The 24934-nt window shown below is 39.5% G+C and overlaps 1 protein-coding gene across 1 annotated transcript; it reads right to left on the bottom strand.

The window, feature by feature from the left end:
* Nucleotides 1-24934, bottom strand: MED17 (mediator complex subunit 17). The gene is made up of 12 exons (XM_079930337.1): nt 24486-24934; nt 21697-21863; nt 20750-20969; nt 18795-18931; nt 18620-18704; nt 18122-18274; nt 16262-16392; nt 15287-15471; nt 12231-12368; nt 8922-9039; nt 7293-7452; nt 1-5927 (listed from the first exon to the last, which is right to left on the bottom strand). The coding sequence occupies exons 1-12, from the start codon at nt 24733-24735 to the stop codon at nt 5716-5718; spliced, it is 1956 nt and encodes a 651-aa protein (XP_079786463.1). The 5' UTR covers nt 24736-24934; the 3' UTR covers nt 1-5715.

Below are 24934 nucleotides of genomic sequence, written 5' to 3'. Positions count from 1 at the left end.
GGAACCGGTCCTGTCTTAGAGAGCCCCCATGGGACCTCCCAACCCTAGTGCTCCTGTCTGGTACAGGAGCATCCTCTCCATGAAGGAACCATGGGAAACACCTCCTCCATCCCCAAGGACTCACCCCTTGGTTGCAATCTGAGTCACTGGGACAAGTTTTCTCTAGATTCTTTGAAACGAAAAAGCTCATTTTCTTTTGTAATGAAGCCTGGTCCCAGTATAAACCTGAGGCCGATGAGGCCTGGCCAGCAAATGAAAGCCTCAACTATAGTACCAGTCCTACAGTTAGACATCTTCTGCAAAAGGCAGGGGAAATGGGACAGAAGTTCCTTACGTACAGGCTCTTATGGCCCTGAGAGAAAACCCGGAGCTTCGCAAGTCCTGGGTTAGGGAACCTGGCCGGCTGGGACCCATTTAGGCTACACAAAAGCCCTCTGTAGTGGCACACCTGGACGAACAGGAGCCCCAGGCAGAAGACCCGGGCCCCAACACTCTTCCACCATCTTCAGCCTCTCCCCCGCCCTATAAGCCTCTTCACCCTTCCGTACCAGAAATGCAGCCAGAGCCTGTTTGCCCCCTTCAGGAAGTAGTAGGTGGGCCTCAGGGAATTACCAGAATCCACACCCCGTTTTCCTTGTCTGACCTTAACCAATGCCACACCTGCTTAGGCAGATTCTTGAAGGACCCTGGCCAGTTCACCGAAGAATTCCAGGCACTGACTCTCTCCTTTGACCTTACCTGGAAGGATGAAAATATTGTCCTTTCCCACTGCTGCACTAGTGAACAAAAGGCCCGTATTTGGGCACAGGTTCAAACATATGCTGATCAATTACATGTTGCCCAACCACATCGATATCCTTTGGGCCTGACATCAGTGCCTCTAATGGATCCCAGCTGGGACTATCAACCAGGCCAGCCTGGTATCACTAGTAGGGATCACATGATCCTTCACCTCATTGAAGGGATGAAATAATTAAACCTGTTAACTATGTTAAGGTTAAAGAGATCACCCAAGGCCAAGATGAAAATCCAGCCCTATTTCAGCCCCGATTGGTAGATGCCCTCAGAAAATATATGAATATAGACCCAAATATTTCCAAGGGACACATTGTATTTGCAACACACTTCATTAGCCAATCAACCCTGTCGGAAGCTTCAAAAGCTTGCCATGGGGCCCTAAACCCCTCTCAACCTTCTTATTGACACAGCCTTCAGTGTTTTTAACAATAGAGATCAAGCTGAGGAGGAAAAGAAGGAACAGCATGATTTAAGGAAGGAACAACAGCAAGCCAGGCTTTTGGCAGCTGTCATGACGAGACCTAAGCCACCTCCTTCCTGGTCACCCTAAAAGTACCCCTAGAAGACCTCCACCAGGGAAAAGAGACAGTTTCAGCTGTGGGAGTCCTGAACACTGGAGCAAGGAATGCTCAGGAAACAGGTCCCAGCCTACACCCAAAACGCCATGCCCACTCTGCAAGAAGATGGGCCACTGGAAGAAGGACTGCCCCCAGCTCCAAAGGGAGTGAGGATATTCCCCCATGCCAGTCATGGCAGTGGTTAATTGACAGGACCTGGGACCTCCCAAGGCTCCTGAGAAGACAGTCATCATACACGGGAGGAACTGTGGGTGACCACTGATGTGGCAGGTAAGTTTGTCCAATTTCTAGTGCACACAGGAGCCACTTAATTCTGTCCTGACTTCTCGTGCTGGGCCCCTTGCCCCTTGCCCCTGCTCTATTGTTGGGGTTGAAGGAAAGCCAAAATTAAAACATTCCACCACCCCTCTAACTTGTACCTGGGGAAAGTCTTAAAACTCACAAGCTCCTTGTCATGCCTGAATGCCCCAGCCCATTATTGGGAAGGGATTTTCTCAGTCTTGGGGGCAACTCTTACTCTCCCTGAAGACCAAAGCCAAGGAGTGTTTTCGGCTGGACTATGTATTATACGAGACATGGACAGTCCAACCCAAAATATCCCCCCCCAGAAATTGAAAAACTTACAGATCCACAGGTCTGGGATCAGGGAATCCCAGGGAAAACAAATTTGTCACTCCTATAAAAATCACCTTACAGGAAACTAATTACTTCCCTTCCGGGCACCAATACCCCATAAAACCAGAGGCTCAAAGAGGCCTCCAACCCCCCTAATCTCAAAATTCATTAATTATGGGCTTTTGGTGCCATGCCAATCTCCCTGTACTACTCCAATCCTACCTGGTCTTCTCAGGAATCCTTATCTCTGCCACCTTTTTAAAATGCAAGTTTTGAAAGAGGGTAAAGGTCTTCTCAGGAACCCTTATCTCTGCCATCTTTTTAAAATGCAAATTTTGAAAGAAGGTAAAGTAATTTTGAACTTGACTTGTCAAAGATCAATAGAAATCCTAAGTGTCTTTTCTGTAAATATTAGTAAAAAAGGTTTAGCCATCTAGACAGGTGACCTGGATTTGTTCCATCTGCCAGAAGCCCAATTTGAATCCAACTCCTTGTAAATGATGGGTTTTATATTACTGTACCTGACTCGGGGGCTGAAATTTTGAAATGGGAACTATGAGGTGTCTGTGTTTGTGTGTTCGTATGTATCTATGTGTGTTGTAGATGTATGCTATTACCAAAATTAATTCATAAAAGAGCTCTATTTCATTGGCTTAAAGGAAATTAAGTCCTTATAGCTTATATAAATACTCAGAAATATAAAACTGGCCAGAATGAATTTCAGGCTCACGTCTTCTGGGAAATATTCAATACTAGACTGATATCTGGTATTAAAGGTGGCTTAAGCTGGTTGGTCTGATTAATATAGACATGTCTTTAGAGTCATCAATGTTAAGTATAGTACTTCTGTTGTACCCAGGTTTACTAGAGGTCAAATAAGACCTTATTCCGTTACGGATTTGTCAACAAGAAAAGTAACTCGATGTGAAAAAAACATTTAAGTAGATTGTTGCGTGTTTTCAGTAAAGAGTGAGGAATGGAATTGCATTTAATTAAGGGAAAAGAAAGTCTGTCTTCTGGTTGTTTCTGGATGGAAAAAAATTAAGTGATGGATATAGGTGATAAAAGGTTTGTGGAAAGTGGACCCTGAGAAAAGGGTTTTCTGCATGGTCAGGATTGACTAAGTTTAGAATAAATTTAATTGAGTAAATGAATTTTAAAAGTAAGCTGGTGCAACACTTGAATTTGGCCTTTCTCTCTCTTAAAAGGACAAGACTGTCTTTGGTAACAGGTTTTAAGTTCTTTACCTTTTAAGTGATCTGTTCTGTATTTGTGCTTGAAATGTTTTATTGTCACTTTGGCTAAGTAACTATTGTCTCACAACTATGATCTTATTTGACCAAGTGTTTTAAATCTTTTTGACAAACTTCCCAAATACCAAATTTTAATTAAAGTTCTTTTGATTTCCAGATAACTTTGGGATATTTTAGAGGGCCCCTGAGGTATCTCAAAGAGAAGTATTTAACTAGGATTATTTTGTATGTTAAATTAAATGTAATCAGAGGTTTAATCAAGCCTTTTAAGTCTTTTGTCATTTATAGATATTTTTGTACTCTGACACTGTTACAAAATGTGCTTCATCATCAAGAAGATTCATAGGAAGGCTAAGGAAACAGTTACAACAGTTCCACATCAAGATGACGGCCCATACGGACTTAAAACAAGCTGTCCTGCCCTTGTGGCCCCTAGATCAGGCATCTAGAGATTATTTACTCCCTGACAGGCAGGGTCGACGCCCCTACTCAGCCCTGAAGCAGTTGTAGAAGACAGACCATCACCCCTCTGCTTCCCATAAGAATATGGGAGTAAAATCTCTGAGGGGGGAACGAAACAGGAGGGAAGGAGAAATGGCACAACCTTTAAAAGAATGACACGGCCATAGGACATGACAAAAACTGGTTAGAACTCACTAGATCCAAGATGGCAGAAGATTCGACTTCCAGTGGGCCTTGAGACTCATTATACACTCACTGTAATATATTAGCATGCTAAATGACACACCTACCAGCACCATGACAGTTCTGAGGCTAAGCATAAAAGGTCAAAAAGTGGGTGATGGCCCACTTCCTGGAAATCTCCACCCCTCCCCCCCAAAAACTGGAATAATCCTCCCACTCATTAGCCTATGAAATTACCCAGCCCATAAAAATGAACCATGCCAGGCTTCCCTGGTGGTGCAGTGGTTGAGAGTCCGCCTGCCGATGCAGCGGACACGGGTTCGTGCCCCGGTCCGGGAGGATCCCACATGCCGCGGAGCGGCTGGGCCCGTGAGCCATGGCCGCTGGGCCTGCGCGTCCGGAGCCTGTGCTCCGCAAGAGGACAGGCCCGCGTACCGCAAAAGGGAAAAAAAAAAAATTAACCATGCCATATTTCAGGGCACTCTCTCGCCTTCTGAGATGGTCCACATGTTTGAGTGTATTTCTATCTAAATAAATCCACTTCTTACCTATCACTTTGTCTCCAAATTCTTTCTCGACAAAGCAAGAACCTCAAATTCACTGGGAACATTATTAAGTGAAGTTCCTCAGACATATTTTAGGACTGGGGCACTATTTCCAAGAAGTTCATGTTATTTATTCTTTGCAAAATGTATTCCATTACTCCATTTGTATTTTCCCTGGGAAAATGCAGAGAGCTAATGGAGTAAGACAGGACAAATCTTTAGTCGGAAGAAGCAATCCAGGGTTGCTGGCTGAAGCTGAGGGCTGCCAGGGGCAGGGCCAGGCAGGAGCAGGTGCCTAGTGGGGCAAGGCAAATGAGGTCTTTCAAGTGGGAAAACAGACCAAGGAGGGACCTGAGGAAACACTAAAGATACAGTCTGCCTTCCAGGCCTTCAGCTGGAACTCTCCAAGGAATTTCTCAAAGTAGTAGAGCCAGGCATGCATAACAAAGACAATCAGAGGAAGAGGTACTTTATCCACTAATACAAGAGCTCGCTTTAATAGCTCTGGTAGGGAGTGGAGAACAGGCTCCTTTGGCTGGAGAGTACTCTGTTGCACTTCAGGGAAAGGATCTGCTTCTCTCAACTGGAGGGAATTCCTGTATGAAAGCTGGGTCTTAAGAGTGTTTAAATACTCTTAAGCAATAAATAGTGGAATGAAACAAGTCAATTAAAGACACAATTCACTGAGGTTGAGTTCAGAGTGTCTGGAATTTAACCATATGCTTTATTTGATGTCAACATCAAAGGAATATTTTTTTTTTTTTGCGGTACGCGGGCCTCTCACTGTTGTGGCCTCTCCCATTATGGAGCACAGGCTCCGGACGCTCAGGCTCAGTGGCCATGGCTCACAGGCCCAGCTGCTCCACGGCATGTGGGATCTTCCCAGACCGGGGCACGAACCCACGTCCCCTGCATTGGCAGGCGGACTCTCAACCACTGCGCCACCAGGGAAGCCCCAAAGGAGTATTTTAAAAAGCAAATTCAAATCCATAAGTTAGTAACAGTTCAAGTTAACTGCATTAAAAAAAAAAAGTATTTACATCTATCCATACTTGTATACCCTATAACTGTAAATAAACTTTTGCATTTCAAAGCACTTGTCACTTATAAAGTGAAAGTTTTCAAAATGCTAGGTAAACTTTTGCTAATTATGACTTTTTAAAAACAATACTCCTTTGGAAGATTCCTTTTCCTTGTGCTTATAGTTGATCTGCAAACATTTCTCAAAGTTTCTGGAAACTTCTCTGGAAAAAAATATCTGGAAACTGGTCTGGAAGAAAATCATAGTAGACAAGGGCTAAGTGCAGACATAAGCAGCTCCATTTTGTAAACAAAGTTCCGGCCTTCCATTTTATTCCACTGAACTTCTTTGAACGGTCCACGAAGATGATTCCATTTGCTATCTTGTAAAACATCACTTTTTGGAAGGTCTTTACACTGGTTACGGGGAAACTGAACCATAATCTTGCTGCCACTTTCAGGGCCATTACGAACTGTGGAACAAAACCAAAAATTCAATATACTCATTTTCCAAGCTAGAGACAACAAAGATCACACAACTTCATTTTCCATGAGTATAAAAACATTGTTTGTCTATCAACTTGAAAGTGCTCATGTAAAAGTGCTTTTCAGGTTCAATATGCTGAAAGAAAATTTACTAATTTATAGATACTAGGCTGGTATAAATACTCATGAATTACCATTTGCACTATAAAAATGTGGCAAGATGAATGTTGGTTTAGGAAAGTCAAATGTCCTATATACATTTTCAGAACATCATTATTTTTTTCTAAAATACTTGACAACCCAATCATTCAATGACTTGGTTAATATATACCTACTATGTGATAAACTCAAATGTTCAAAATCAGAACTGGAAAGGATGGAGGAAAGATTATTCCAAATATAAACTTTAGGTTTTAATGAGGCTTTATAACCCAGGAAAGAAGAAAAGAAATTATCAGTAAGGGCCTAGCAATGATCAAGCCTGCAGATTCACAAGCTCTGATCCTGTGGGGAAGAATTTCTGATTATCCATTCTTTCAAATATTTAGAGCAGGTATTAGAAAAGATCACACTAAAACCATATATAATTTTCAACTAGACAGTATGTATACATGCCTATCAAAGTGCCCCACTCATAGAAGGTGTTTCATAAAACACCTCTCTGTTCCATCCCTTGACCATCTTTAGGATCAAATATTATTCTTGCATATTTGCAGCAGTATAGATATTTTATCTATGTATCTATCTATTTTTGGCCATGTGGCTTGTGGGATCTTAGTTCCCTGACCACGGATTGAACCTGGGTCCATGGCAGTGAAACCATGGAGTGAAAGCACCGAGTCCTAACCACTGGACCACCAGGGAACTCCCCAGCAGTGTTTTTTTTTTTTTTTTTTTTGCGGTACGTGGGCCTCTCACTGTTATGGCCTCTCCCGTTTCGGAGCACAGGCTCTGGACACGCAGGCTCAGCGGCCATGTGGGATCTTCCCAGACCGGGGCACGAACCCATGTCCCCTGCATCGGCAGGCGGACTCTCAACCACTGCGCCACCAGGGAAGCCCCCCAGCAATGTATTTTTAAAAAGCATTTATCCATTAAAAGTTTTGGCATTTTTCAGGTAATCTCTTAGGAAAATGTGTTGCCAAGCAAGACATTTTTTATAACTACTAGAAAAGAGAAGTAATAATCTGTTGCTCTGAATAACAGCTATGATGAGATAAATGCTCAGTATAATTACTGCATGAACTCACCTACTGCAGAGATAAATTACTATTAAGTAGAGTAACTGTTAAAGCTAAATGTTAAGGCCAAACTCCCAAAGGTCTCTTCACATTCAGAGAAGCAGAAAGTACCTGAAATAGCATAGTCACCATTCGGGGAGGCCACTGTGATGGCAGAGGCATTGCCAATGCTCTCTATGGGCCCAAGGCCCACGTGATTACTGAAGCTCAGGACCTGCCAGCCCATAACCTTGGCTAGCTGCTGAACTGCATGCACCTGATGCTGTGACATCTGCGAATGAAAAAGGAAACTTCATTGACAATCAGCGTGGGTATTTACTTTGCAGTGACTTGACATCGTGACTGTAAAATAACCTTCTGTTGGGGTTTTCAGTGCCTAGCACAGGAACCCTGTCTTATGTTTGAGGAATCCTCCTGTGTGACCCCTGAGGGAAGCGAACAGCACCCCACCTTCTACTGCAGAAGCTGAAACAGCCTAATACTCGCTTTCCTGTCCACTGGCAGCTGGAAGACAGGCATACAACCTGAACTTGGCCAACTGGAACCTCCCACCTGGATCACTGATTATGAAGCAACAATTAAGTAGTAGCAGGGTGTGCAGCTGAGTATCTTCCATTAACCCCCTCAAGTCCACTCTCCACCCTGCTCTGTCCTGGGAGGCTGATCCATATGGCTACACTACCAGCTTTTATAACTAGGTCCTTAGCAAACAGACACTCTTGAAATTATCCTGAATGTGCCACTTATTTCCGGTTAAGACCCTGACTGGTACACGGGGCAATTCAAGAGTGCATTCTGTCCCAGCGATGAAGGCAGTAGTGCTGGGATGGCATCAGTAGTGGCACTGCCCTGGCTGTGGTTCTATCTAGCTTCCTTTGATCCTGATCCATTTGCAAGTCTTATTCTCTAGACTTCTCATCAGTTCTGGAAGCTATTCAGTAGGCTTTCAATATGTTTCTGCGTGTATGCGTAAGCCGACCAAAGCCATTTTAGGTGCAATCAACCGAGAGCTGCCATACCTCACGAATGCATTTTTTTCCCTTGGTACCACGTAAGCAATCAGTATAAAAGATTATTGCTTCTAGGATGAAGAGTGTCAGTATTTTCAAAAAATTTTATGTGAAACATAAATATGTGTTTTATGTGAAAGATTCATTAGCATTTCAAAACCTACCCTTTCTCCCATAACTCATATTTCAATGGGTCATCACAACTCCATGAAGAAGGTAGGAAAAATACTGTTCTTACTTTACAGACGAAGAAAGAAAGGTCCAGAAAATTGTCCAGTGTCACAAAGAAGGTTTGTGACGGCACTCTCCATACTGTCCCTTAATAAGAGGAACACTTGCTTAGGGCTCAAGAGGAAAACATTCCACTTATCATTATGGAGAATGGACACTATAGCTTCGTATCTGATCTCCCTTTCTCTGGTTTTCTTGGGTTAGTAATTCTAAACTTTCACGTGGTCCTGGAGGGGTGGTATATCTTGGCTAACATGAGAAATGAAAAAAGTCTGATAGTCTCAGAACCGGTCCTGCATCTTAAATACAAACTAAGAGTAGAAACAAATCTAGGATAGTTTGTCAACACTTTCAATTAGCCCGTAGGTTGTAAAATGTGCACTAGACATTAGGTGGCAGGAAAAAATGGCTTTTTAAAAATAACTGTACTTCTTCCCCACTTTGTTCGTTCACTAGTTATGAGTGGAAGGGGCTCAAGACCTGTAGCTGTAACTGTTACCTGAGACAGAAGGAAGTCCTGCAGCTCCTGCTCCTGATGAGACAGAGTGATGACTCTTCCATCTCTGTGTACGACTCGGATCTGCTCAACTCCAATATTCAACTGCAGCTGAATGGACCTTTAGAGACACATATACTAAACATCAGAAATGTTGCAAATTACCTTACACAATGCCAAAAACCTTAACGTCAAAGAAAAAGAATATAACAGACAGTTTTGATAACCTACACCAACACCCACGGGGGAGAGTTTTCTTAGGTTCAATGGAAACCATCAGACTCTCTCTAAACTACTGTAGGCCACGAAGCAGCAGTCTACTCAGAAGGATACGGTGGGGGAAGCACAGCGTGCCAGCAGGCCAACAGCCCTTGCTCCTCTTCTACGGCAGGCCTTCCAGCTGTCAACACTGCAGCAATACACCATTGCTGCAATGAAATGAGATCCACGTTGAGAATACGTGGGACCTGCCCTGACGCAACAACCTGGTTCCTCACAGGAGCCACGCACCCTTAACAGCTCCACAGGCATGGTTTCCAGGGTGCCCACCAGAGACACTGCCCACTGTTAGAAGTCACGCCATCCTGGGAAATCCAAAGCTGTCCCCATCAGGGATTTATAATTTCTCCCAGTCCAGAACCATTTTACCAATTTGGGATCATTTCTGCCATAAGCAGTGTTGCCTAGTAACACACATGGCATCTTTCCCTATCAAGTTACTAGGAGACTAGAGCGAGAGTTAACCAAAGGTCGAATTCTCATACAGAAAGGAAAATAGGGTTTGTTAACGTCACTCTCTCCTGAAGTAATCAGCAAACAAGTCAAAATACGTACGCTCTATAAACTAAGCTAAGGTCAAACAAAGAAACTCGTAAAATAGCCAATGAATATATACGCAGATCACAAAACTCTTCCAAGCTAATTTATAAATTTTTAGCATATGACACGTACATGAAACACAAAACTCTCCAAATCAAATAACCTAGATGAACAAATGTGGAAAAAAATAGCATTATTTCTTTCCACATTTGACAGTACCTCTTTTTTTCTAACTTTGTTTTACAGCAAATATTTAAGAATAAAGCATTTTGGCAACTACCTATATAAAACTGTAATCTTGATGAAGTTTACATATTTCTTTCCAAGAAAAAACACAAAAATTCAGAAGGCTTAAAGGAAAAGACTTATAAATCTAACGAAATTTTAAAATTCTCCTTTTTTAAACAAAAAGAGGAAGAGGGATTTGTAACCACTTTGAAAAGCAAATTGGTAACATTAATCAAAATTTTAAATGTCCTTATCTTTTGACACAGCAGTTACACTTGGAGGAGTTTATCCTATAGATATGTTTACATATGTACAAATTATTTTGCTGGCATCCAACTAAAATGGTCAACAATAGAAAGTTGGGGAGCTTTAAGAAAGAGAATTACTTTCAATTTTAAATAGCATAAGATGACCCCACCAGCTACAGAAGATGGGGAAAAGGGCATTCTACACTTCCTTCTACTTCCTCTCCTGTCCTGATTCTATCAAGGCTACATTATCACAAACCTTTCTTCACAGAAGTTTAGAACGTTTACACTGGATTCTATAACCATAATCCCATAGTTGTTTGGTCTTAGTTCTAGATGTAAATAATTCAATGCTGATCAATTTTTTCTTTTCCTCTCCTTTGTGCTCACTAAGTTTTTATTATGGAAAATTTTAAACACACACAAAAGTATAGTATAATGAAAGCCGATGACCCCGTCACCTAGCCTTAACAGTTAAAAACGTACACTAACTTTGTTTCATATATTCAACACTTCCTCTCCCACCACACCCCCAAGGCACCCCAATTATTTCATTATTTCTTTAGGTAGAGGGGGAAGAAAGCCATGATCCACTCCACCAACCTTTTCCAAGAAGTTTCAACACTGATTTCCTTTGCATTGTATACTCTTTTCCCTTCTCTATTTGATCTTTAAATCATGTTCGTCTACTATCTTTCATTTTTATAAAAAAAGAGAATTAAAACATCCCTATTAAAATATAGTGTTATTATACTATACATTATTATAGTATATATTATTATATTCCCCGACTCCTGAGGGTGGTGATTTCGTTTCCAGTTGTGTTTTGCTCACTGAGAGACCACTGTGGCTAGTTACGTCTGCCTGAAATAAAGCAACTAAAGCTTGAAATATAAAACATACAGACCCTGATAAACATACTCTCTCAGACTGACCTGGAGGAGGGGACTCAGCTCCATCTTTCTAGTTGTTAATTTTCAAAGAGGCTGAAATGGAAGCCCAAAATGTCTTTCATGGCCACCAGCTAATTATATTAACAGTTTTACTGCCCACAGTTTTACTGATATAATTGACAATGTCATTGTATTCGTTTAAGGTGTACAACATACTGGTTTGATATTTGTATATATGGCAAAATGATCACCACCATAAGTTTTTTTAGCATCCATCACCTCATATAGTTGTTAATTTTCTTTTTCTTGTGATTATAACTTTTAAGATTACTCTCTTATCAACTTTCAAATATATAATAGAGTATTATTAACTATAGGTTCCATGCTGTACATTACTTCCCCAGAACTTAATTTATCTTATAACTGGAATTTTGTACCTTTTGACCACCTTCACCAACTCCCCACCACTGCAACCACCAATCTACTATCTGTATATTAACTTGTGATTTATGAATATAAATCAAGTAGACTGCTCCTCCAGGAATGCTGGGGACAAAAGTCATTAAGGGCATAATCATGAACTGGATTAAGACACAGGGGTTGTTTTAGGCACGCTATGGAAAGGATAGGCTCTAATATAAACGGCCCTCCTCACCTCAAATACCCCAGACTAGCCACAGCCTCTAGGCAAGAACTGAAGCGGATCGGAGTCTGAGGAAGCGTGGCAGCTTTCCGCTCAAAGCTGGGGTTCCTTCCTTACCACAGCTCAAATATGTGACATTTACCTAACAGAGACTATTTTAGACATTCTTACATCTTTTTTTTTTTGGTTTATTTGTTTTTTTCCTGTGTATTTTGGCCGCACCACGCGGCATGTGAGATCTTAGTTCCCCAACCAGGGATAGAATCAACGCCCCCTGCAATGGAAGCACGGACTCTTAACCACTGGACTGCTAGCGAAGTCCTTACCTTTCATTCTTAAAAACACTCTGTAGCTGACATAATTTACTTGCATGTTATGCCACCCTGGCAAATAAAAACCAAAATCTTGATATAATCACTCAGCAAACATCAATACATAAAAAGCAACTTAACATATTAAACAACTTCTTTTTGATACTTACTTGCATATTTGTTCATAGCCTTGTGATGTGATTAAGACTTTCACACTAGATTCATAAACATCATTAATATTTGACCAGTGAGCCTGTATCTGAGGATCTTCAATGCGACTTGCTAAGCTGTCAATGGTTGCAGCAGTTCTTTTAAAGAAAATAAGTTAAAATTTTTATAAAGTTACCATATAAAATAATAAGATGATAAATCACTTATCAGTTTTACGATTATTTGAAAAACAGATGACTACTTTTTGAAAATACCATCATTTGAAAAGCAAAGATTTGAAAGAAAGGTCAGATGTAGCTCTGATGTGCTGGTTCTCAGTTTCACATCACGGCACATTCTCACGCCACGTTGATTTCCTTTTAACTCCATTTGTTTTCTGCCACTCAGAAAATCTTACCAGAACACAAGTGAGAAGTATACTTCCAGGGTACTAACCTCAGCTCTGTAAAGAATATAAATTACTCATAATTTACTCATAATTACTCACAATCAATATCAGTACTTGATTCCTGGTAACAAGTGACTTGGGACATACCCGCACCTGGAATTATAATTCCATTACTGTCATGGAATTATAATCATTTTCAAGAGAACCTAGAGAGACTTATTGCACAATTAAAACCTATACTCCAGGAAAGATAAATATGGTAAGCATAAATGAAAAATAAGACCCTTCAAGTGATAAAAATATGGTAAATATAAATGAAAAATAAGATCCATACAGCGATAATTATGTACCAACTGCTATAATAAGTGCTTTCATGAATTATTTTAACTTTACTAACAATAGTAGACACTACTATCATTACCTCCATTTTTCAGAAGGAACAAAAGCAGTTTAGCAATGTTTAGTAACTTGCCCAAAGTTTGTAACTGTTTGGGGCACAAAACCTGAAAGTCTAACTCCAGAGCCAATAATCTTTCCTTTATATTTTATACACACTAATGAAAAGCCACTGCCTAGAACCAAAGCATCAAATATGTAAGTTAACCAAATTACTGAGATCCTCAGTTTCTAAAATGTGATTCTAGCACTTCACTGGAAAGAGAAGGAAAAGCCAGAAGGAAATGGAAGAAATGAGAACAGCCCCTGAGGACAAGGGGTTTTTACACCAACAGGCTTGGGCTTTGCTCTTTTATCCTGCTTCTGCTCTAGTACTGGTTTCTTTCAATCCATTTTTAACTTTACCTTCTTTTTCTGTGATTTGTTTCCCTGGCAGTGCTTCAAAAATTTTTACAGCAGATAAATATGTATGTGAGAGTTTTGATCTCAGTATTATATCTATCAACAAACTGGGAATAAAAAAGTATCTAGCAATTGAGAATTGTTAAACGAAATCATGGATTAGTCACACAATGGGCTATTACACAGCTATTAAAATATCTCTGAAGGCAGGGTATAAAACTTTATGATACCAGATTTATTAAAAAATAAAAAAGATACACATGCCCTGACACATATACTGTTGACCCATGAACAATGGGTTTGAAATGCACCTGTCCACTTATAAGAGAATTTTTTTCACTAAATAATTACTACAATATGCACAATCTTTGGTTGGCTGAATCCACGAATGCAAAACCTGGGAGAAGGAGGAACTGCCTATTTGGTGGCCGACTGTAAGTTCAACTGTATAGAGAGGGTGGCACCCCTAACCCTTGTGTTGCTCAAGGCTCAAATGTATGTAAAAATATATGAACATGTTAATTGTACGGAATTATACAGATGGGTTGATACATTTGGAACATTATTTCTATATATAAGGGGAGAAAAGGGAATATTTTTAAAACTTTGCTGCTTCCAAGATTACAACTACTATTCAGAAATTTATAAGCGTTCTAAAGATAACTTTTTCCATGCCCTTCATTTATTTCAGGGAATATTTAACTTTATGGTTAATCAGAAATTTGCAAGATTAACAATATACTCAAAATAATAGCTTTTATAATGGAAAGTAACAACAATAATCTAACATATAATATTCTTACTGCTTATAAGGAACTTCTGTATATACTGTTCAATTTGATCCTAAGACCAGACTCGTATACCCCCAGTTGCCAGAGAAATAGAGGGCCACAGATATTAACTAACTTGCCCAAAGTTACTTAGCAAGTCATTGAGCCCTGGCTTAAATGCATCTTTTACCCTAAACTCCTTACTCCTTTCACTGTATCATGCTGTTGTCTCTAACATGTCTTCCTAATTCATTTTACTAAGTTTCCATTCTGAGACCAAAGACTAATATGCTAATAAAACCATGACTGTATTAACAGGAAAAAAACAAAAATCAAAAATCAAATGTCATTCACAAAAACAGTGTGCCCACACCTGTTGAGTACCACCAAGGCGCAATCGTGAATGAAGTAAAAACAGACCTCTTCACTAAGCGCCCAATAATAAAATAGAAGCGCACCCTTTAGCATTTGGAAGTGAGACATTCATTTAGGTCCAATCATGCAAGTTTTTTTTGTAAATGATGTGTATGGAAGAAAGAAAATGAGCTTTGGGGTTACATAAACGTGGGCATAAATCCTGATTTTGCTAACCTTTTAGCTGTGTAACCTTCAGCATGTTGCACAACTTCTCTGAACCCCAATCTTCTCATCAGTAGAAATGGGTTAACATGATCTGCCCCAGAGCTAAGGATTAAATAAGTCAACATATAGGAAAGTGCCGTCCAAAGTCCTGAAATGTGTGACAACCAAAAAATAGGGAAAGCTTCAAAAAAGGTTTAAATCAGTTCAGGAAGAGCATCCCATGGACGGGTTACTGAAGAAAGTTTGGTGTCCCACGGCAGGTCCCCTAGTCAGTCACCTTTGGAAACATTAGTGCCAGTGTTAGAAACAATATATTAAGTTACATGGGCAATGGCGCTAACTAAGTCTTCCCCAAACTTGACAGGACCATCTACGACCATAAACTCTTCTACCATAGCCACTTCCATCTCCCCGGAAAAAAAATTAAAGCATGCCAAAAAATAATGTAACTAATAAAGATAACTAACAAAGGAAAAAGGACTGCAATTTCAAAGAAAAATAGTAACTCTGTCCTTACCTACTCCTCAGAAATATATGCTTTGCTTGTTTAATTATTTTTTCCAGGAGCCCTTCACTTGACTGTATTGAATTAATTTCATTTTTATCAAAAGCTTGAGGACCCGAAAGTCTCATTCTCTTGTGGCCGAAAGGTGCACTTGCTGGATGCGGCATCATGATGGAACTCAAGGTCTGTTTATGAAACTGTAACAAGAACAGCCGTTTTAAACAGCCAATACCCACATATTAACTACACAATGTTCGATCAAAACATGGCTCACATTTTGGAAACATGAAAGCAATGGATCTGAACCACACATAAAGGCAGTCTTGGCACACAGATAAATGTTAACATCTACTAGGCCACATTTAATGTGAGTTTGTAAAGAGAAGGGTCCCTCTCAAGCTGAAATCAATAGATAATTATTCCACCATACCCTAGATTAGAGGTTCCCAAACCTGGCTACAACAGAACCATCTGAGGAACATAAAAAAATACTGATTCTTGCACCACCACAAACGACTGAACCAGATTTTGGGGTGAGGCAGAGAAGGCTGGAATATGTACTTCTATTAAAAGATTTTCAGGGGAGTCTTTTGAAATTATCCTAAACTGTGAACCAGCACTCTGGAAACATAGTTCTAGATGATGTGTAAGTAGAATACATCCTGAAATAACTCAAGTAATCCTTTTCACGGGCTCTGGCAAGATATTTTCCCTGATTACCCAATCAGAATACCCTCTAGCATGCATTTCTTACACCTCTCTATAAAACCTGTGGTGTACTTCTGCCACTAGAAGCTATGCTTGGAGATAGAGACTGTATTCTGATTATCTCTGTATTCCCTGAGCCCATAGCAAGGATCTTTCACAGCACAGCTACTGAATGTCATCGCTATATGAATAATGAGGACTCAGCAGAGGGGAGTGTGTGTACATTCACTGCTGTGGATACTCTTACCACAATGCAAGGAAAAACATTTACTTCATTACCTCTCTAATCAGTAGATGCAAATTATGCTCTAGGACATAAAGATGGTCCTCTGGACTTTGCTTCTCAGTAGCAGATTTTTGGGATTTCTTATCATTTGAAGAATGGCACAGAGAAATAGATAACTGCAAGCCTATTTATAAAAATAAGGACAGATATAAATAACCTATAATATGGAAAGGCACAAACTGTTTTCATAAAGTATAATCACAGCCCATTCTCAAAAGATACATTCTGAACTTTAAAAGGACGCTTTCGTGATCAACATTTTTACACCAAAATGACTACTCATGAATATAATAAACTACCATATATTTTAACAATTCAAATTCTGTTCACCTACAATGTGGCTGCTGACTTTGAGCTGTGGCTAAAGACAGGTGAACGGAAACTATATGTTAATTTATTTCTTCTAGATGTTAAATTAAAAACGAAATGAAACACAGAGTTAACATCTGGTCTTACTGACTAGAAGACATATCGTTCCCTGTTCCCATGAGAATCAGGATGAAATTTTTCACTCCTAATACCTATTCCCTTGACAAGATCTAAGAAGATACTCAGAATTTATGTAAAAAACAAGTGCAGCTAATTACAAATTGATCTCTAGGTAAGTCTAACTGCTTTTGAATAATATTTTAAATTCAATCTCTACAAATTTAGGAATATTATGGATATTTAATTATGCATTTTCTAAACAGAAACACTAATTGGAAAACATACATGCACCCCAATGTTCATAGCAGCATTATTTACCATTGCCAAGATATGGAAGCAAAGTAAGTGTCCATCAACAGATGAATGGATAAAGAAAATGTGGTGTATATACAATGGAATACTACTTAGCCATAAAAAAAAGAATGAAATTTTGTCCTCTGCAACATGGGTGGAGTTTGAGAGTATTATGTTAAGTGAAATTAGTCACAGAAAGACAAACACTGTGTATCACTTATATATGGAATCTAAAAAATAAAACAAACTAGTGAATATAACAAAAAATAAACAGACACACAGATAGAGAGAACCTAGTGGTTACTAGTGGGGAGAAGGAGGCAGGAGGGGCAATGTAGGGACAGGGGATTAAGAGGTACAAACCACTATGTATAAAATAAATAAGTTACAAGGGTATATTGTACAACACAGGGAATATAGCCAATATTTTATAACAACTATCAATGGAATATAACCTTTAAAAATTGTGACTCACTACGTTGTACACCTGAAACTTATATACTATTATACATTAACTATACCTCAATAAAAAAATAAAAACTAGGGACTTCCCTGGTGGCAAAGACTCCACGGTCCCAATGCCAGGGGCCTGAGTTCGATCCCTGGTCAGGGAACTAGATCCCACATGCATTCCGCAACTAAGAGTTCGCATGCCACAAATAAGCCACAACTGAGGAGCCCGCCTGCTGCAACTAAGACCCAGCGCAAATAACCAAATAACAAAATAAATAAAATATTTAAAAAAATAAATAATTAAAATAAAAAAATTTTTTTTAAACTAAGCATTTTCTAATTGACAGCTCATTTAGACAATAAGACAGGATCCCTGAGAAATCTTCCACAAATGGTGCTGGCACAGACACCTCAAAGCAATTGTTACTCAATAACAGCCTTGCTAGGACAAACTTTAACTTATATTGTTTAAAGCCCAGGAGTGACACTACTGAGGACCCAGAACAGAGTCAGCAGTGCTGACTGTGTTGCATACTTCATTGGCTGTTATTACGGACCTCACACTACCTCTTTGCTCTAACTGTTCCTTCAGCACACCCAAATAGCTACCCACTCTGTCCTGTTCCCCAAACCACAAAGTCCTAATTATAAATCTCAAAAGGGTAGGCTGCACTTACTTGGAAAGGGCTGAGAGATAATCTGGTTTTTCACCACAATGTGAGGGATCTGTGATTTAATTTGAACAGCTTCCCGAGAGAGCTGTGCAAAAATTTCTTTACATAAGAGAACATTTTGTGCTGCTTCTAATTTCGTCTGCCAATGTGGGGAACCTGAAAGACAGGGACATACGTATATATTAATTAACTAATTATATTAGGTATTAACTAGCTTAAATGATGATTTGGATACATATGACAAAAGTTTAGAAAACAGTGCGTTATGGCATATAAAACATTTTACTTCTTTTACACAGAGAAAACTGGTAAATAAGTTCAATCTTTAAAAAAAGATCACACAGCTATTCACTAATGGTTAATTAACAAATTATAAATACTTACATTTCCAATTGCTCTTATTCCTAAGTACCTATTTTTCCTATCTATGTTTATCTTCAGTTCATTTGTAAATATAAGCTTAGATAAGACCAGAAGTTAGAGGATAGAACATAACTATACCTGGTTTGGATTTAGGCAAAGGTCGTTTGAAGAGGTTAACTGTGCCAAGATCACCTATGTCCGGAGCCTGTTTTTGAATTGAAACCTATGTGATGATAATAACATGAAAAAATGTTAGCACATCAGCTTCTGGGCTATTAGTAAGAAATTACTTGAAAAATACTTTGACAAATACCTTGATATATGCAGACCCCTCTAAATCACTAGGAATCTGGACATCAAGGGGACAGTAATCTTCAGGTATTTTCTTGTCCAGATCAATATCTGTATTCTTTATTACTTCAAATGTACCATGATGGGGAAACAGAGATCCTAAAGGCGTATTAAAAATAGCAAAATGAAAACCAGTTAACATGTTAATTTAACACAAATTATTAAGTGTATAATAATATTTCACATACACATCACTGAAGCATAAATTAAGTTCCTATGAAAAACGTGTGTTTTGGGGGAAGGGAGAGGCGTGGTAAACAAAAGGAAGGAAGCAGGAGAAAAGAGTTATTTACCTTAAAAAAATAACATGCCTTAGTCTAATGGTATCATAATAATATGAACTCTACAGGCCATCCAAACTGTTTTATTCAAATGGAGTTTTGACAAAATGAATATAATTCTAGAAGATACTTCCATAAATTTAAACTTTGGAGATTAAAAACTTCTGGAGCTCAGTCTCTGTAATACAGTTGCAATTAAAGGGTTCTGAATTCAGTAAGAGAAGGACAAAAGGAAAGTGTGTATACCACCGTTTTTTCAACCAATTCCTCGACTTTCATGTGATATCTTTTTATGTAGGGCATAAGTTTGGGATAGTTGTTTTGGGCTGCTGAATTACCAGAGGAGTGGGTAGATAAATGTAACTGCTGTTTTATAACAGGGGAAGATGTTCAAGATTTTCTTGCAGTTAAAACCAGAATGTAATCAAATCCTTTTATAACACAGGTGACTATCCCATAGAGAGAAATTAGGTAAAGTTCTTGCACATAATTATTTGTTGGGAAGAGCTTACAGTGTTCAAAGCCAGATAGCACTGCTTCTACAGACTACCTAATGTAAAAATGTCTTTGTCATCTCGAATTCATCTTTGTGATAGAACTTTACCTTCAGAATTCAAAATTTCCCAATTCACATCAACGTTAAGGCATGTAGGTCCTCCAGTACTTAACTACCTCAATTTACCTTCCTTTAATTTTGGGATAATGATGGCTTGCTCTGACAAATGAATCCTTTTAAAATATCACTCTACTATTGTTACCCCAGTGATCACAGCCAGGGCTCCTTGCTTTTTTATCCCTTGACATTCAAAGTTTTTACCCCATTGAACTGTGACTCATAAACTTTTCCTGTATCCTCTGAATATACTTCAGCAGCTTAAAGACAGTACCATAATTACCTCGAAAAACCTGCTATTATATATCATAGCTCAACAACAAAGAATGTATACCAAAAGATATTCAAGATTAAACTCTGATATACTTCAACAAAGTATATTCCTTAAGTTAGTGTTGCAACCCTGGCTGAATAGAAAAAGGAAGGCGAAGTGTTTTCACCACTGTTTCTCCTCACCCAGGATATGAAAACAGCTTAGCAGACTTTAGGGAGAAAAACAGAATAAGGAGGAATAGAGAAGTTTCTTTTCTCCATTTATGCCCAGTTTTTGAGGGTTACTGGTAAGCCTGTGACTGAGAACTCTAACCCTACCTCCTTATTTCTGACTTAAATGTCAATTATGGTTCAGGGTATATGAGCACATAAACCCTATCTCTAAACTTTCAATTAAATGTATCTAAAGTGTTTCCAAATTGAATATAAACTATTTATACATATATTTACATAGGTTGTGATAAGGGTAATTTTAGCTTTTTCAGGCTTATGGGCACAGAAGTTAAAACTTCAAAACGTAACATGTAACTGAGAAATAATATTATTACAGAAGAATATGTGGGAGTTCCCTGGCAGTCCAGTGGTTAGGACTCGGCACTTTCACTGCCAAGGGCCCAGGTTCAGTCCCTGATCCGGGAACTAAGATCCCACAAGCCATGCGGTGCGGCCCCGCTTCCCATCCAAAAAGGTAACATTACAACCTACCATTTATAGTTTTTGAAAAACTATATTTTAAACAACAATCTATACCTGCACTTCTGTAGCTCAGATCTCCAAGAATTTTATCTCCAACTTTTCTAAGTTTCCAGTGTTGCCGCAGTCTCAAAAGCTCAGAGTTGAAGTCTCTTTGTAGCTTATTTTCTTGGTTTTCAGTGACTGATTTAGTCAGTCTTTCTGCCCCCTTCAGTAGGATTTGTGCTGCTCCCGCAAGTGACTTCTTTTTAGATATCAACTGCAACGTCTGAGGATTCTATCAAAAACAATCCAAAAGTGTAGCTCTGTATTATTTTTTAAATGATTTTAAAATGATACACTTTTCTCAACAATAAAATACCTACTCAAGGGAAAATTTAAAAATTAAAGAAAAGCACGGAGAAGGGCGAAAAGCACATATAATAATTTTTTTTTTTTTTAAAAATAACCGCAACCTATTTCTTTGGTCAACTCAAATAAAGATTTGTGTTAAACCAAATCACCACAGTGGACTATAAATCAGAACTTAACACTGCATCAACCTGGCCCAGCCTAGGTTAGGTTCCACTCTCTGTACTGCCATTCCTCTCCTATGTATGCCACTCTCCCCCCAACCCACACGTACACTCTTTCGAGGCACTCAGTACACTTCAGATCAAAGTCCATAACTGGAAAACTGATGAGAAATCAAAATCTATGTATTATATATATCCACAATCACTACCAATTCATGGAGACATACTTCCAAAAAGCCAAGTTTAATAAAAGTTTTCTGGCTGCTGTATAAGAGTCAAAATAATAAAGTTTCATAAAAATGTCACAATTTTTTGATAATATTACAGTACCGGATTTTGAGTTTTTGGAGAACTCGAGAGTTAATCTTTAAATCTTCATCTGGACTTAATTTTGCATTTAAGGAAAAGGAAACAATGGGCACACAGTCTAAAAGATGGTCCTGGGACTTACGAAAATTGCACCATTATTCAATCAAATCCCACAAATACCTGTTTTGGAGGAAGTGCATCCTGAGAGACAGGATCAAGAGTCATAAATTTTTTATCCCTAACAATACTGAGAACGTCATAGAGAACACACATCTCTGTCAGGGCACTTCTCAAATTGTTCCTCACTGAATCCCAAGGCCAAAGGGAAGGTTGAAATTTCACCAACCCTAAAAAGAGAAAGAAAAAAAGAGAAATACACAGGTATTAGTTATAGAAGGCTCATTTAGAGGTTTAAAAGTACTAAAAGAAGAAATAATGAATTCTATTTTAAATTGTTCCCTATTTTATCTCATTCTCTCCACCCTTTCTTGAATCTTGGTTAACATTTAAGTTAGTATTCCTACAATGTCAAAACAAATATGATATCTAATTTCCTAAGTTAACTCTAACATTACAACATGATAGGCTTTCAACCTGTAAAATTTATGCAAGCCTTCTTAATAACTTTTTTTTCTTCCAGCTTTCAAAACCTGAAAAAGTAATTGTTGAGTTTCCAATACACAGAAAAGTACAAAAATAAAAATGACCTATAATGGCAGCATTCAGATAGTAAACACTAGTAACACATCTTCCAACCTCTTAATCACTTTTAAAAATTAAATTTCATGAATACAGGCTCATTGTACAGAGTTCAAACAATAGAGTTATAGAGTAAAAAGTGAAAGTTTCCCTTTATTCCCCACCCCTAATTCTCTCCCCTCCTGACAGGCAGTCACCATTAACAGTTGGGGCGTACCCGTCCAAATGTTCTCCTATGCATTTACATACATATACTCCCATTTTTCTGTTGCTTGCTTCTCCCCGCCACCCCACCAAGTTAATATGTCCTAGAGACACTTCCAGATCTACTTCATCCTTTTAACACTGTATGATATTCTGGAACATCGGTGTACAGTAAGTTTACTCATTTCTGTTTAACTGTCATGGAGATTGGTTGCAACAACGCTAACAGTGGTAAACATCTTGAACACACATCTGTGTATACGTCAACTTTTTCTGTAGGTTAAATCATTAGCCATGATACTAGTGGTTCAAAAGAGATACACACTGGCAGTTCCCTGGTGGCCTAATGGTTCGGATTCCAGCTTTCACTACCATGGCCCGGGTTCAATCCCTGGTGAGGGAACTGATATCTCACAAGCCGTGAGGCGTGGCCAAAAACAAACAAAAACAAGCAAACAAACAAAAGAGATGCACATTTAAAGATTCTGATACATACTGAACTGCCAAACTGTCACCCAAAAAGGCTCTAAAGGGCTTCCCTGGTGGCGCAGTGGTTGAGAGTCCGCCTGCTGATGCAGGGCACACGGGTTCGTGCCCCGGTCCGGGAAGATCCCACATGCCGCGGAGCGGCTGGGCCCGTGAGCCATGGCCGCTGAGCCTGCGCTTCCGGAGCCTGTGCTCCGCAACGGGAGAGGCCACAACAGTGAGAGGCCCGCGTACCACAAAAAAAAAAAAAAAAAAGGCTCTAAAAATTCACATTCCCAATACGAGATATTAACAATCTTTTTAAATTGCTACTAATCTTATGCATGAAAATAGTATCTTAATGATATTTTCATTTGCTTCTCCCTACTAGTGTGAGATCTGAAGTCTTTCCTCTGTGAGCAAACTGTTTATATCTTTGGCCTATTTTTCCAATGAATTGCCTTTTTCTTTTCAGTTTCAAGGGACTCTTTGAACATAAGGGGTGTCAACCACTTGTGTGTCATATGTGTTGCATATACTTTTCCCAGTCTGTCATTTATCTTTTTACTTTGTTTATGGCATATTTTTCCATTATTATTTTAAAATTTTATGTAATTAATATACCTATTATTATACCTATCTTTTCCTTTATAATGTCTGTGTTTCCTATCTTGCTTAAGAAGATCTCTCCTAATCCCGAAGTTATATGATTATAACTTCTTTCCAATATTTTGTTTTATTCTCTTCACTTGCATTTCAATCCTTGCGGAAATACTTCTGTGTGAGGTCTGAGGTAGTATTTACCTTTTATTCCCAAACGGATCCCTAATTGTCCTAACACGACTGGCTTGAAATGCCATCTTTAAATGCCCATTTACACAGGGTTTCTTCACATAACTAATTCAAGAACTGTTAATGTTTTTTTATTCTTGACAATAAGAATACAAAAACCACACATACTTCTATAATTCTCTCCTAGCTAGTTTTATTTTCCTTATAATCCATTTACTATATAGCATCCAGAGTGATCTTTTGTAAACAAAATCATCTGTCTACTTAAAATCCTTCAAACTTTCAGCTGTCGTTCTAATAAAAAGCAAATGCTTATCCTGGCCTACTGGCTCTATATGATTTGGCCTCTGACTACCTCTTAGATCTTATCACATATTCCAGTCAATACAAATCTCCTTTCAGTAGGTGTTACTATAATCATCCACCTTGCACAGGGAAACAAAGTAAATAGTCCAAGGTCCCATAGCTAATACGTATCACAGCCGAGATGTGAACTACAGGGCTCTGAACCAGGGTGTGCCACACTACAGACGCTCTATTAAAAACGTAAACACTTCACCAGTGACAGTGTCCCTCAAGCGCTCCCACTCAAGGAAACCTGCAGAAAAATAAGGAGTATTAAGAGTCATGCAGTGGCCTAAATTGTCCAGGTGACGAAGAGCACAATTAATGTTTCGCGTACCTGCGTTCGAAGTACTTCCACGCACAGCATCTCACCTGGCGCAGGAGAGGCAGAGTGACATTACCTGGGCGGGTACCGGGACCCCCAGACCCGCCCAGCAGACTCGAGCAAAAGACACGGGCCTTACCTTCCTCGTCGTCCTGATCCGCGCTGGACCCGGCGCCCGCCCAGTCCTGCGCGTCGCCATCTGCCCCCGTCGCCTCCTCCTCCTCGGAGCCCGAACCCTGGCTGAAGTCGATCCGCTGGGCCAGACGCGCCAGATTCTGGGACATGGACAGCGGCTGCAGGTACGTCTCAGTGCCATCCAGGCCCACCTCCTGGACCTGCTTCTCGCAGGCAGACTCAATGCTGATCCGCACAGCGCGCACCCCAGACATGCTGGCGGCGTTGGCAGGACCCCAGCGCCAGCCGAAAACCGAGGAAGTATGTGCGCCTCTGTGGGGAGCCGGGAACCCGGGAACCGCACCTTGGAAGAGCTTTTGGGAAACCAAACGCTGCTCTAGAGCCGGAAACAAAGACGAGAGCGCTGAGATTTCCCCAGAATGCACTGCAGGCCCCTTCGCGGTCCCCCCTTCC

Source organism: Stenella coeruleoalba, assembly GCF_951394435.1.
Source record: "Stenella coeruleoalba genome assembly, chromosome: 8".
NCBI classification, from domain to species: Eukaryota; Metazoa; Chordata; class Mammalia; order Artiodactyla; family Delphinidae; genus Stenella; species Stenella coeruleoalba.
This window is presented reverse-complemented; position numbering and strand designations above follow the sequence as displayed.

Bases quoted from the DNA above. Each gene is read 5' to 3' on its own strand.
- MED17 (XM_079930337.1), bottom strand. From the start codon at position 24,735: ATGTCTGGGGTGCGCGCTGTGCGGATCAGCATTGAGTCTGCCTGCGAG. The intron at 7,453-8,921 runs GTAACAGTTACA...TTTCATTCGCAG, and splicing joins AGGACTTCCTTCTGTCTCAG to ATGTCACAGCATCAGGTGCA. The intron at 5,928-7,292 runs GTACTTTCTGCT...TTTGTTCCACAG, and splicing joins TGGTGACTATGCTATTTCAG to TTCGTAATGGCCCTGAAAGT.